General features: G+C 37.9%; 1 protein-coding gene across 2 annotated transcripts in view; it reads right to left on the bottom strand.

Annotated features, from left to right (window-relative positions):
- The window catches only part of chst8 (carbohydrate (N-acetylgalactosamine 4-0) sulfotransferase 8), a 173,875-nt gene that overhangs the window by 124,623 nt on the left and 36,640 nt on the right, over nucleotides 1-12,612 (bottom strand). For both annotated transcript variants that reach the window (XM_085445629.1, XM_085445707.1), the window contains exon 2: nucleotides 428-621. In XM_085445629.1, coding sequence (XP_085301755.1) covers nucleotides 428-587 — 160 coding nt within the window. In that variant the 5' untranslated portion in view covers nucleotides 588-621. The remainder of the gene's footprint in view (nucleotides 1-427; nucleotides 622-12,612) is intronic.

Below are 12,612 nucleotides of genomic sequence, written 5' to 3'. Positions count from 1 at the left end.
GTTATTTAGATTTTAAATGAAATGTTATGCTTTTATTGCTTATTCCTATTGCCTAAAGTATTTTAATTTGATTAAATCAATAACTTTGATTTTGACACTACACACCTACTGGTTATCCATTTTTGGATGTGATAATCAAATTCATGACTGTGGATTTGTGACTGGAGCATTTGTCATTACTTTTATTCTGTACTTTAAACAGTTTTTGTCTGTGAAAAAAAAACACCTAAAAGGTTTCTGAGAGCTTTTCAAGCCTATTGAGAAAATACAGTGGAACACACACACACACACACACACACACTCAAATCCTAAGAGTAAAGAAGGTTAATATAAAAAATAGCTAATCAGAATATCTAAAAATGGGAAAATATCAGTAAACGTAAAAGCCATACTGGTTAAATCTGTTTTAGGGAAACTACAGACTAACCTGGGCCTTGTTGCTGGACCATCTCTGACAGAGCCTGCTGGTGGATGAAGAGAACCAGACCTCCAGCAGCGAACAGCAGGACAAACCAGAGGGAACAGGGCAGTCTCCTTCTCCGTCCACGCAGGGAGTCCACCACCATCTTCCACTTCATCCACAGCATGATGTAGCACAGTCAGATGCTAATGTAATAAGTTCTGAGGAAAATTAAAGAAAGTGTGAGTATTTTCATTTCTTTGCATCAGTATTGCAGTTAAATCAGTAAATAACACTGATGGAAAATAACATATATTCTCTTAGTTACCATATTTCTGTATATTTAAAATGTGCTCATCCCTTACTAAACCAAAAAATGCAATCAAGTTATTCGTTTTATCAGTGTTAACTAATTAATAGTGTCCATATTATGCAATGTACAGGTTAATAATGTATTGTCAGAGTCGAAAAAATCTGAAACATTTAATCCTTAAAAACCAAAATATTTATTATATAAAACTATACCCACAGTAGCCTCTGTCTCTTTAAACTCCCAGTTCCACCCCCCCCCCCCCCACCCCCCACAATGCTGGTCTTGTTCAAGTACATCAATAAAGAAATAATAATCATGAAAATACACCAAAGGAAGGGATTAACAAAAAAAAACAATAATACAGATTCTTTAAAGTTTGCATTTTTTCTGCATTTTTGCTTCCCACAAGTGCATTTTGCAGGATGCTTCCTTGTGTTGGAGTACTTTTATATGGTGGATTTTAGCCTGGAACCAAACAAATCTGAACACTCATGTTTAATTTGTTCTGGCAGAATACATCTGGCCCCCTCCCGTTCACACAGATTTGCACTAGGCCTTCACCATGCTGGGCCAATCAAAACCATTTATCTAATGTGTGTTGGGCTTGATACAATTACATCCCTGCATGCTATAGTCCATTTACATTTTCATTTTATTTATTTATTTATTCTTATTTTACGCGTTTCATTGCTCTAATTGGTTACAGGTTTATTCAGAAATATCCAAATATCCAGAGGAATTTTGGAATTAGTGTAAGAGCACACCTTGAAAACTAAAACTGACAAGTTCCACAGTAATTCATATTTGGCCTATTTGACAGCTTTTTCTTTTTACTAAAGTAAATTATCTACTTCTTCCTCCATTGGTAAATATCCTTGAACCTTTTTTTAATGAATGCAGCAACAGTCCACATAGACTTTTGTGTCTAATCAGAGTGATGTTTTCCACTATGCAGCCTGAAAATGAAGGTTAATATTGCATTTAAATGAACACAAGATAGAGTCCTATAATTTTAAACCTGATTATAGCACTTATATCAGAATTGTTTGGTGTCTGTGTGCACATCTACAGCATGAGAAGTTCCGCTAGATTACAGACTCACAAAGGCAAAATAAGCCAGGGTATTTATCCACACCCCAAACCCCAGCCTATTCATGTATTTAAGTTAAAAAAAAAAGTTAATTGAGTCAGACAAATTAATGGTGTTTAGAAATTCAACATGGAGAACACCTAATTCTTCCAAATAAAGAAATCGGTGTTTTGTTTGTAAGGATAGAGTCAAGTAAACACAATTCCAGTTGGACTGGCATGGGCGCAGACCTGTTCTAAGGTCTGTTCACACAGCAGAAAGACCGCGTAGCATCTGTCTTCAAATTAATATGCAAATGAGCTGTGGTACTACTCGAGCATGTGTTGCCATTGCAGAGAACAAAATTGGCTCTATTTGAGGGATGTCAAAAACTTGACTTTCACATTGCACCATGTGCTGATACCAGAACTGAAAACCATAAATGAGTGTCAAAAACCAGTTGTGACACGTGTTTGCTGCAATTCTTTAATATACAAAGATTTCTGTCAAGATTTACCTTTTGTTGATACAGATGATAAAACACATAAATAAAAGAATGCAGCACAAACACGCAAAAGAAACAGAAATCCAGAGGGACTTATAACAATATCTCACTACATAATCAAGGTAACAAACAGTGACAAAGAAGACATCAAAACATCAACTTGGAATGAAAAATGATCAAATATGCAAATAAGAGAAAATACACAGAATGTAGATAGATGCATTTGTGTTTCAAGGGATGGGAAATGTTTTTTGTGTCACAAAAATCTTTAAAAAAAAAAAAAATTGGTCAGGTGAAGTAAGCCTTTACTGAAATGGGCCTTGGCATTTCATCATCAGTGCAGATGCAGCCAGTGATCCATTACTGTTACAACAGTGTTCCACCTAGAGTAGGAGTACTGAACTAATTCAGATGGTGTCCACAAGGGATATTAGGTTTTTCACACACAGGATTTTGGTGCTTCAACACTGATACTGAAACTCTCAAAGGATTCGTCAGCTGTTGGCAAAAGAAAAAAAATGATTGTTTTATATCTTTTTTTTGCATCTGTTTCATGGATTCCAGCTAGGTTTAGCTATGACTTAGGAAAGAGATCTGAATAATAGAAACAAGGAGCCATGTAAGCAAGACATTCAAATATAATATGCAAGCAAATAATCAAATGTGAGTCAATGCTACAGTAATTCAACAGCCAGTAAGATGTCACCATGTTTGCGTGCAAACACACATCTGTAGCGTGAAGTATATGGGTTTGTTTTGTATTGTATACACTATCAGTCAAAAGTTTGTTTTTTCTTTATTTTCATGACTATTTACATTGTAGATTCTCACTAAAGGCATCAAAATTACAAATGAAAACATAGGGAATTATGTAGTAAATAAAAAAAGAGTGAAATAACTTTTATAACGTTTTATATTTTAGATTCTTTAGAATAGTCACCCTGATTACTGCTTTGCACACTCTTGGCATTCTCTCTCAATGAGCTTCAAGTGAGTAGTCGCCTGAAATGGTTTTCCAACAGTTTTGAAGGAGTTCCCAGAGATGCTGAGCACTTGTTGGCCCCTTTGGCCCTCACTCTTCGGTCCATCTCATCCCAAACCATCTCAATTTGGTTTAGGTTAGGTGACTGTGGACGCCAGGCCATCTGGTGCAGCACTTCATTCCTTGTGTTTCTTGGCCCAAACAAATTTCTTCTGCTTGTTCCTTTTCCTTAGTGGTTTCTTAGCAGCTATTTGACCATAAAGGCCTGATTCACACAGTCTCCTCTGAACAGTCGATGTAGAGATGTATCTGCTACTGGAAGTCTGTGTGGCATTTATCTGGGCTCTAATCTGAGGTGTTGTTAACTTGGAATTTCTGAGGTTGGTGACCCTAGCTCTTCCTTTCTCGGGGCGGTCCTCAAATGAGACAAAATATGAAACATATTTAGAGTTATTTATCATTTTTTTCTTTGCCACATAATTCCATATATCTTGCTTCATATATTTAATGCATTCAGTATGTATCTACAATGTGGAAAGTAGTAAAAATAAAGAAACACCATTAAATGAAAAGGTGTGTCCAAACTTTTGACTGGTAATGTATCCATCAGGAAGTGCACACAGCATATAAATCAATCAGTCAGTAAGTCACCACAGGTACTGCTTTAAACAATCAGAACTTTATCTCATTTGTAGTACTATTGCAAATCAGAGTACAGGGTGGGCCATTTATATGGATACACTGTAATAAAATGGGAATGGTTGGTGATATTAAAGTCCTGTTTGTGGCACATTAGTATATGTGAGGGGGCAAACTCCTCAAGATCGGTGGTGACCATAGTGGCCATTTAGAAGTCAGCCATCTTGGATACAACTTTTGTTTTTTCAATAGGAAGAGGGCCATGTGACACATCAAACTTATTGGTAATGTCACAAGAAAAACAATGGTGTGCTTCGTTTCATATAAATGGCCCACCCTGTACTTGTATTGTGGTCAGCAGTGTCATTTTTACCATTTAGGGAACAGAAGGAAACAGAATTATCTTTTAAAAGAGATGTCATAGGAGGCAATACCAGTCTAAGGATGGTATGTATCAAACATGTAACACGACCAGTAGCAAATATTCTTCCAAAGCCCTTAACTTATAGAAAGGTCACTATAGATGACCAGAAAAATTCTAAGCTACATTAAAAATAAAAATTATTGACATGCTGTCAACAACTGCCACTGTAGAGTAAGATAAAAATGATAGGGATACTTTACTTGGACAGATAGCAGCTGAACTGATACTGTTAGGATGCCTGGGTCGTCGACCCAGGGTTTTTGAGTTTATGATATTATTTATACTGTCTAGTTTTTGGTTTCTTTGAGTTCTGTCTTATGGCTTATGTCTCTGTCTTCTTTAGTTGCTCTGTCTCCCCTATCACCTGCATCCCCTTGTCTAGTTCGCGTCTATGTGTATCTTAAGTTCCTATATCCCCTTGTTCAGTCAGTGTTTGTGTCTGCCCTGTTCCCACGTCTCTGTTCCCTTTGTAGTGCCTGCATGTGAGTCTGTGTCTTTGTTCAGTCTGTGTTATGTGTTTCCTGTTTTACTTTGAAGGTCTCCGTCTTTTCTCAGTGTGTTCAGGTTACGCTTCTTTGGTCTCGTCAGTTCTGATTTGCCCCAGCTGTGTTTCCCTCCTGTTACTCATTTCCTGATTGCTCCCTCTGTGTATTTAAGCCCTGTGTTTCTTAGTGTCTGGGTCGCGATCTACCGTTTTCTTAGCTGTGTGTTCTGTCATTTCTCTAGTTTAAGTTTGTTTTGAGTTTTTTAGTTTTGTTATATTTTGAGTATTAAATTAAAGCCTTTTTTGAGTTCACGTCTGTCTCCGGAGTCTGCACCTTGGGTCCTATTCCTGCCTGCACACAGCCGTCACCTAACAGATACAGCAGTAGAACCCATATCGAAATGAACAACATGACTTCATTTGCATGTGCCTGGGATAAATTAGTTAGATGCCAATCCATGTTTTGGTTTTTATTGACAACACTAGCCTGAATGTTTTTTCATGCCAATCTATAGAGAAACCATGCAAGCAAAGATAAACTGCAAAAAGTGCAATCAAAAGGTGAGAGAATTGTTTTTTCTTTGAATAAGTATTTGTTATTATGGAAAGGCAAGCTTACATTTGACACAGAGGTGTGGAGAGAAATGCATTTTCTGTTTTTTATTTCTTACAATGCGGTGAATGTACTCAAGGGTGCATCATTTCAGTTCAACACAATAGTCTTCCAACACTTGGAGCTTGTATCAAGCTTGTATCATCTCATGCACAAACTGTGAAAGGTGTTTCTAAATGTTTTCTGTGTGAAGGTGAAGAAATCTTTGTGTATATGGTCGTAATGAAGATGTAAAACTCTCTGTGCTCAGCGGTTGTGTTATTTAACATTTTCTTCACTTTCATCTTCACAGCAGGAGCAGTGGAGGCAACAAGTGGAGGCAACAAGCGGGTACAAGCAGACGTTTCTGCCATATTAATATATGCTAGAACATTGAGCCAACTGTGAACTCCATACAGTTACCATGCAAATACAGGTTACTGAAAACCTGTATATAACCTGTATAAGTTATTTGCTTCTTCAAAATTTCTTAGTTTTTGCATATTTGTCATGCTTAAATGTTTCAGATTTTTTTTAAAAGTATTATTTAATTTATTAAGGAAAAATCTACAATGACTAATAACCAGAAAAAACACAAAAGGCTCATCTTACGTTTACCCCCCCAAAAAGAAAAGAAAAATGACATATGAGAAAATATTCTGTGGACAAGACAAAAGTAAACATTTTTGGAACGTTTGAGTCCTGTTAAATCTGGTATAAAACTAACTAGCATTTCATAAAAAGGAGATCATACTAACAGTCAAACATCGTGGTGGTAGTGGGATCTGGGGCTGCTTTGTTGCTTCAGAACCTGAATGACTTGTTCTACTTAATGGAACTTTAGATTATGCTCTCTACCACAAAAACCTGAAGACATCAGTTCATGCCATCAGTTCTTGCCCTGCAGGTTAAAACACTTGGGCAATGATCCAAAACACATGAGCAGTGGCACCTCTGAATGTCCCCACGCAAAAACAAAAAAGCAAAGAAGGCAAAAGAAGACTGGAGTAGCCTAGTTAAATCACAAGTCAAATCTTTGCATCAGAGAGGCAAAGGGGGACTATAGGAGGAGGATCGAGGACCATTTGAAGAGTAATACCAGCCGGCAGGTGTGGCAAGGCATCCAGCACCTAACCAACTATAAGATCAATCTCGGAGCTGCGGGCGGTGACCTGGAGCTGGCAGAGGAGCTGAATATCTTCTTTGCCCGCTTTGAGACCAGGGTACCGGAGGTATTGGAGCCACAGCAGCAACACGCCACCCATAGCAGCACCACCCTCAACCTGGAAGAGCACGAGGTGAGGCGCATGCTGCAGGCTGTTAACCCGAGGAAGGCGGCGGGTCCTGATGGTGTGCCAGGTCGAATATTGAGGGATTGTGCAGGACAGCTGGCTGGGATCTTCACCAGGATTTTCAACAAATCCCTCGCACAGGCGACTGTCCCACTCTGCCTGAAGTCCTCCACCATAGTCCCCTTGCCTAAGAAGCCCCACATCACCGGCCTGAATGACTACAGACCGGTGGCACTCACCCCAGTGGTAATGAAATGCTTTGAGAAGCTGGTCCGCAGACACATCACAGCAGCCCTGCCCCGCAGCCTGGATCCACACCAGTTTGCCTACAGAGCAAACTGATCCACGGAAGACGCTGTAGCCACAGCACTCCATGCTGCATTAACTCACCTGGAAGAGCATGGTAGCTATGTGCGGATGCTCTTCGTGGATTACTGCTCAGCTTTTAACACCATCCTTCCACACAAACTGGTGGCCAAGCTACAAGACCTGGGGCTTCCATACAGCACCTGCATGTGGATCAATAGCTTCCTCTCGGGCCGTAGACAGAGAGTCAGAGTTGGCCATCACACATCCTCAGCCCTGAGTCTCAGCACTGGCTCACCCCAGGGCTGTGTGCTCAGTCCACTGCTCTACTCTCTCTACACACACGACTGCACTCCTCGCCACCACAGCAACATCTTTGTGAAATTTGCAGATGACACCACAGTGGTGGGGCTCATTTCCAAGGGAGACGAGTCTACGTACAGAGACGAGGTGGAGCAGCTGACGTCATGGTGTAAGGCCAATAACCTCCTCTTCAACACTTCAAAAACCAAAGAACTCATAATAGACTTCAGAAGGAAAAAGGCAGAGATCCAACCACTATTCATAAATGGGGACTGTGTAGAAAGGGTGGCAAGCTTCCGCTTCCTGGGAGTCAATATAGAGGAGAACCTTTCCTGGAGTGTGAACACCTCCGAGCTGCTGAAAAAGGCCCAACAGAGACTGTACTTCCTGAGAATTCTCAGGAGGAATAACATCACACAGAGACTGCTGGTGTCCTTCTACAGAGCCACCATTGAGAGTGTTCTAACTTACTGCATATGCATCTGGTACACTAGCTGCACAGGGGCTCAGAGGAAAGCACTCCAAGGGATCATTAACACCGCCCAAAAGATCACTGGCTGCCCTCTCCCCACACTGGAAGTTCTACACAACGCCCACTGTTTTAAAAAGGCCCAAAACATCATAAAAGACACCTCACATCCTGGCCACTCCCTGTTCGAACTGTTGCCCTCAGGCAGACGGTACAGGGCAATCAGAGCAAGGACTAATAGACTCAAACACAGCTGTTATCCAACTGCAATAACACATCTGAATACTACAAAAAAATGTCCATCACGCCACTCTTGTGTTAATCTATGCACGGTCTGAAGCATGTGTGTGGGAATGTATGTGAATGTTTTACTGTTATATCTTATTAGTATTTTAAGTATTCTATCTATTTTATTTATTGAATTTTATTGTTTTATTTATATTTTGATATTGCTAGGGATGATGCAATGATCGGGGAGCATTCTTAATTTCGTTGTTCTCATGACAATGACAATAAAGTTTCTGATTCTAATTTGGCCTGACCTTAGACCGCTCATGCTCAAAACCCTCCAATGTGGCTAATTTAAAACAATTTTGAAAAGTAAGCCAAATTTCATCCACAGCACTGGAAAGACTCATTGTCAGTTATTGCAAATGCTTGATTGCAGTTCTTGCTGCCAAGGGTGGATGAAGTTATTAGTTAACAGAGCCTGTTAGGTTTGGAGAGCTTTTTCCCTTTGATGAATAAAATCACAATTTCAAAGCTGCACTTTGTGTTTACTTAAGTTATCTTGTTTGATATAAAAATCAGATTATCTGAATCATGTAATTGTGACAAATATGCAAGGAGCTAAAACAAAAATAAATACAAAAAAATCATGAAAGGGCCAAATACTTTTCAGTGGCATTGTGTTTACATTACAAGAAAACTAGTATATGTGGACACACACGCCTATCTATTGTACAAGCTATAAACGATGCAAAGTTGTTTGGTTTTGCCTTTTTTTTAAATTTTTTTTTTTTAAATCACCAACACTAGTTAATTAGGTAAAGAAGATGATAATGGTTGGGGTTAAAATATATCAATTACCAAAACTTATCTTTCTCACTAATATAAATCTACCCAGTAAGACTAAATGTGATGCCAAGGTGTCAACAGTGCCCCCATATGTGATAAATCCGGTGTTAAACTAGACTCATTGCAGAATTCTGTTAACCTTCACTTTTTAGTGTAAGGTGGGTTTTAAAGCTTATCATTCAACACTTTGTTAAATTAAATCCATCTTCCACTGCATGGAAAAACTAAAATGGTTACCATCCAGCTGACTCAATTTTCATCCTTTACTTACAGAGTTGTGGAAGACTTTATTGGAAGATAGGAAAGCTGAGTTTTTTCAGATGCTATCTTTTTACCTAGTTTTCTAAAGAGGGTTTGACCTTTTATACCTCAGTGTCATTCACACTGCCAGTGTAAAACCACAGAATGTAATCTTATCACAGGAAGTCATTCCAGGTCTTCAATTCCATTTCCATTTTTTTTTTTTTTTAAGTTTCACCTCATATTTTCATCAGCTTACCTTTGTACAAACTATCGGGGTCAGGTAAACACCTCACTGTTATTTCTGCCTCAATATTTAATAAGTACATAAACTGAAGTTTGATTTTATATCCCAGAGTCCAGTCGACAAAGTGGAAATGGTACATAAAGTTGGCAAAGTGTGAAAAAGCTTACATATGTGTCAATGCTGATTTTAGTAACTTGGGTTTAATTATTTATTTTTTGTGTTACCTAAAGCAAGAGGTTGACCTCAGAGGCCACTTTAACATTGTTAAACTGAGACAATGTCACATAAATCTCTGTTGTGAGAATATTTTGTGCATTTCAGTTTTACTGTGCAAGTTAAGTGTATTTCTAAGTTAATCCCCAAACTTGATTTACAATAAAAATAAAAAATGAAGAAACAAAGAAACTAATTATCAATTATTATCTATTATAATTCAAGAAAAAACTTAACTCACCACTGTGATACCTGAAACATTTTTCTATTTAAATCAAACCAAATGAAGCTCTTGATTTGGTCCCTTAAAATTATACATACTAATTATATTCACCTTTGGCATCAACTTCTAGAGGCCCGTGACAAATTTTCCTTATTATAATAATTATTTTTTTCCTAACATTGATATTACCCTTTTTGTACAGCAATGTTTGTTTTCACAGAAGCATTATCAACATTTTAGCTAAAATGGTGCCAGAAAAAACAGCAGGTTTTTACCACCATTGAAAAACTTGGGCACAGTGCCTAAACATTTGTTCACAGCTCTGAAGAAAATGAAGAAAAAAGAAAAAGGGCTAATCTCTTTTATATAATTATTAATACTGTAGGATGTGTGTTTATTTTACACTATGATTAAGTGTTTTAAAAGGAAATTCTTTAGAAGGAAATGATTGTTTACTTGCATTATTAGAGTGTAATATTATACCAATGGTCTATTTTTCTTTCGACAGCCTCAAAGAGAAGCAGGAGTGTTTTTATACTGTAAAAAGTAGTGTTTTAATCCTGTGGTTTGGTAATACAATGACTTTCCCCTGCTACTAACATATCCAGTGACTGTGTATGATTTAACTATTATCCTGAGTGATCACCATGATGATGAAACTATTCCAAAAAAATGTAACTAAATAAAACAAAATAAAACAAACTTTTAACATGCTAATTCCACTTTAACTATAAAGCAGAGACGAACTAGGAAAAGACAATGCATTCTCAGCCAGTTTAATCTGAAATAATGAAAAAAAGATGAAAATAAAATCAGTACACCTGTCACAACTTGACACAAACATCTCATTAAGATCAAACAACACTTCATCTGTAACGCACTGCATTTATACTCTGCTTCCAAACAGATGTATATGCCAAGAAATGACACAATGTGTCCCATTTTGTGCAGGGAAAGATTTTATTCTGTGTCAGACCGGTAATGGAGATGATTCTGTGTTTGATGTTCATGTATAATACACATCAAAGACTTTTGCTTTTTAGTTTCAAAATCAAAACTGTGGCAGTCAAACACATGTGGTTTACATGCATATAAAGTATTTCACTACTGAGCCATTACTGCAATCTGCTAATGTGAGCACTTTCTCGTAACGAGTTTTGTTCTGCTACAGAATATAGTATTTAATTAGACTAGTAAGGTTTTTACCTTAATATTACATCCATTAAAAGTTTAATGGTGCATGTATATTCTATAGACAGTTACCTAATTGATTAATTACTTCCTTAATCTATATAAAATCAGGCCAATGGGCTCTTTTGGTCCACAGGATTTGAAGTGTCATGCAGCAGTGCCATGTTCTGATTGAAGCTTCAGTTTAAAGTAAGAACATCAGTTACAAGGCAGCTTGGAGCTACATTATTCATTCTCTGCTGATGTTACTGTGGAAAAACTGTATGGCAGTATTCTTGTATCTTCTCTTGGTTTGTCGTTACCTCAGTCAATGCAGAGTTTTAAGGTGACTGTGAGCTACTGTTCCTGTGTTCCATCTCCATCAAACTTAAAAGCCTCACACTCTTAGAGTCAGTAACAGTTCAAGAGCTGGGTGTTAACACAGTCAGTTTCTTTCCTGGGCAAAGTTGGTGACCTATGTGGTTGACATATATGTGTATATTGTGTAACAGGGATGATGATGATTTTCAGTGTTTGACTCCAGTCATAAAAAAAAGACTGATTATTTTTTGAAACTGACACTAACATTAAAGGTGCCGTGAGTAATTTTGAAGTTATTTAACAGAAGAAAAATTGGAATATTGGATGGATACTGATTCTTATGTAGTCCTTTTCTACTCTCCCGGAGCACTCAAACTGCTTAAGTCACTGCTAAATTCTGATCAGCTGATTCTGTACAGACTGACAACCTGTCCGGAGTCAACTCTGCATCTCGCCCCATGTCAGCTGGGATACTTTCCAACTGATCCCGAGAGGGTCAGGTGGGAACTTCTCTTCAGATTTGCTGGATTTTATATAGACTGGCCTATAAATGAGCAGTAATCACTGCATGTGAATTTGAAAGCCTCACAACACACACTGGCAAAGAAAGCTGTCCATTTTTATTATCTAAATACTTTAAACTGCTTCCCACTTTACCCATTTTACCGCATTTTAAATGTTCTAGAAAATGTTCCAGGCTATTTCTTATATCTTTCTTGTATAGTCTCTCTAGTGTGACAGTGAGACAGAAAAGTGTTGGCTAGTAAACAAAAAAAAAGGGAAGCTGCTGCCAGGCATGCTTCATAAATTAATGATTATCTGCAAGGGAATTTGACAAGCGTATAATGGGAGCTGGTATAGGATCATGTTCAAAGGGCTTCTAATTGTCTTTATTTATGACAGCCAGTGATCTCTAGGATGAATTAATGCATTTGCTACACTGTTGTGATGAGCCTTTGCAATCAGCCATCAATCCTGCTAGCTATCTTTCACAGCTGTCTGCTATTAGAAAGGGTCCATAGACATGTTAGGAAGGGTTCCCCTATTCAGCAGCAAGACGGCAAAGTATTTCCACACAATGACCTGACTGATTTGTTTATTCATATAAAAGCAACATGCAGAGGTGCCATTGTCCTAAAATGATAGTGCCAGAACCCTGAATTAATAATTTCAGAATAAATTAAAGCTAGAACGCAAAGTGCAGAATTGTGGATTTTTTCCATCACTACACAAGGGGAAAAATGTCCATGTTGTGATTGTCCTTTTTATTTACATGTTAATTCATCTATATAATTATTGCTTGTTATTTATACTTCTGTTCATCTGCGAATAATCAGCTGCTG

This window comes from Copadichromis virginalis, linkage group LG1, assembly GCF_057382275.1.
Source record: "Copadichromis virginalis isolate Kocher_CV1m ecotype Utaka linkage group LG1, C_Virginalis_male_GT1.1, whole genome shotgun sequence".
In the NCBI taxonomy this organism is placed as follows: Eukaryota; Metazoa; Chordata; class Actinopteri; order Cichliformes; family Cichlidae; genus Copadichromis; species Copadichromis virginalis.
The sequence above is the reverse complement of the archived record's forward strand: the minus strand, read 5'-3'. Positions and strand labels throughout refer to the sequence as shown.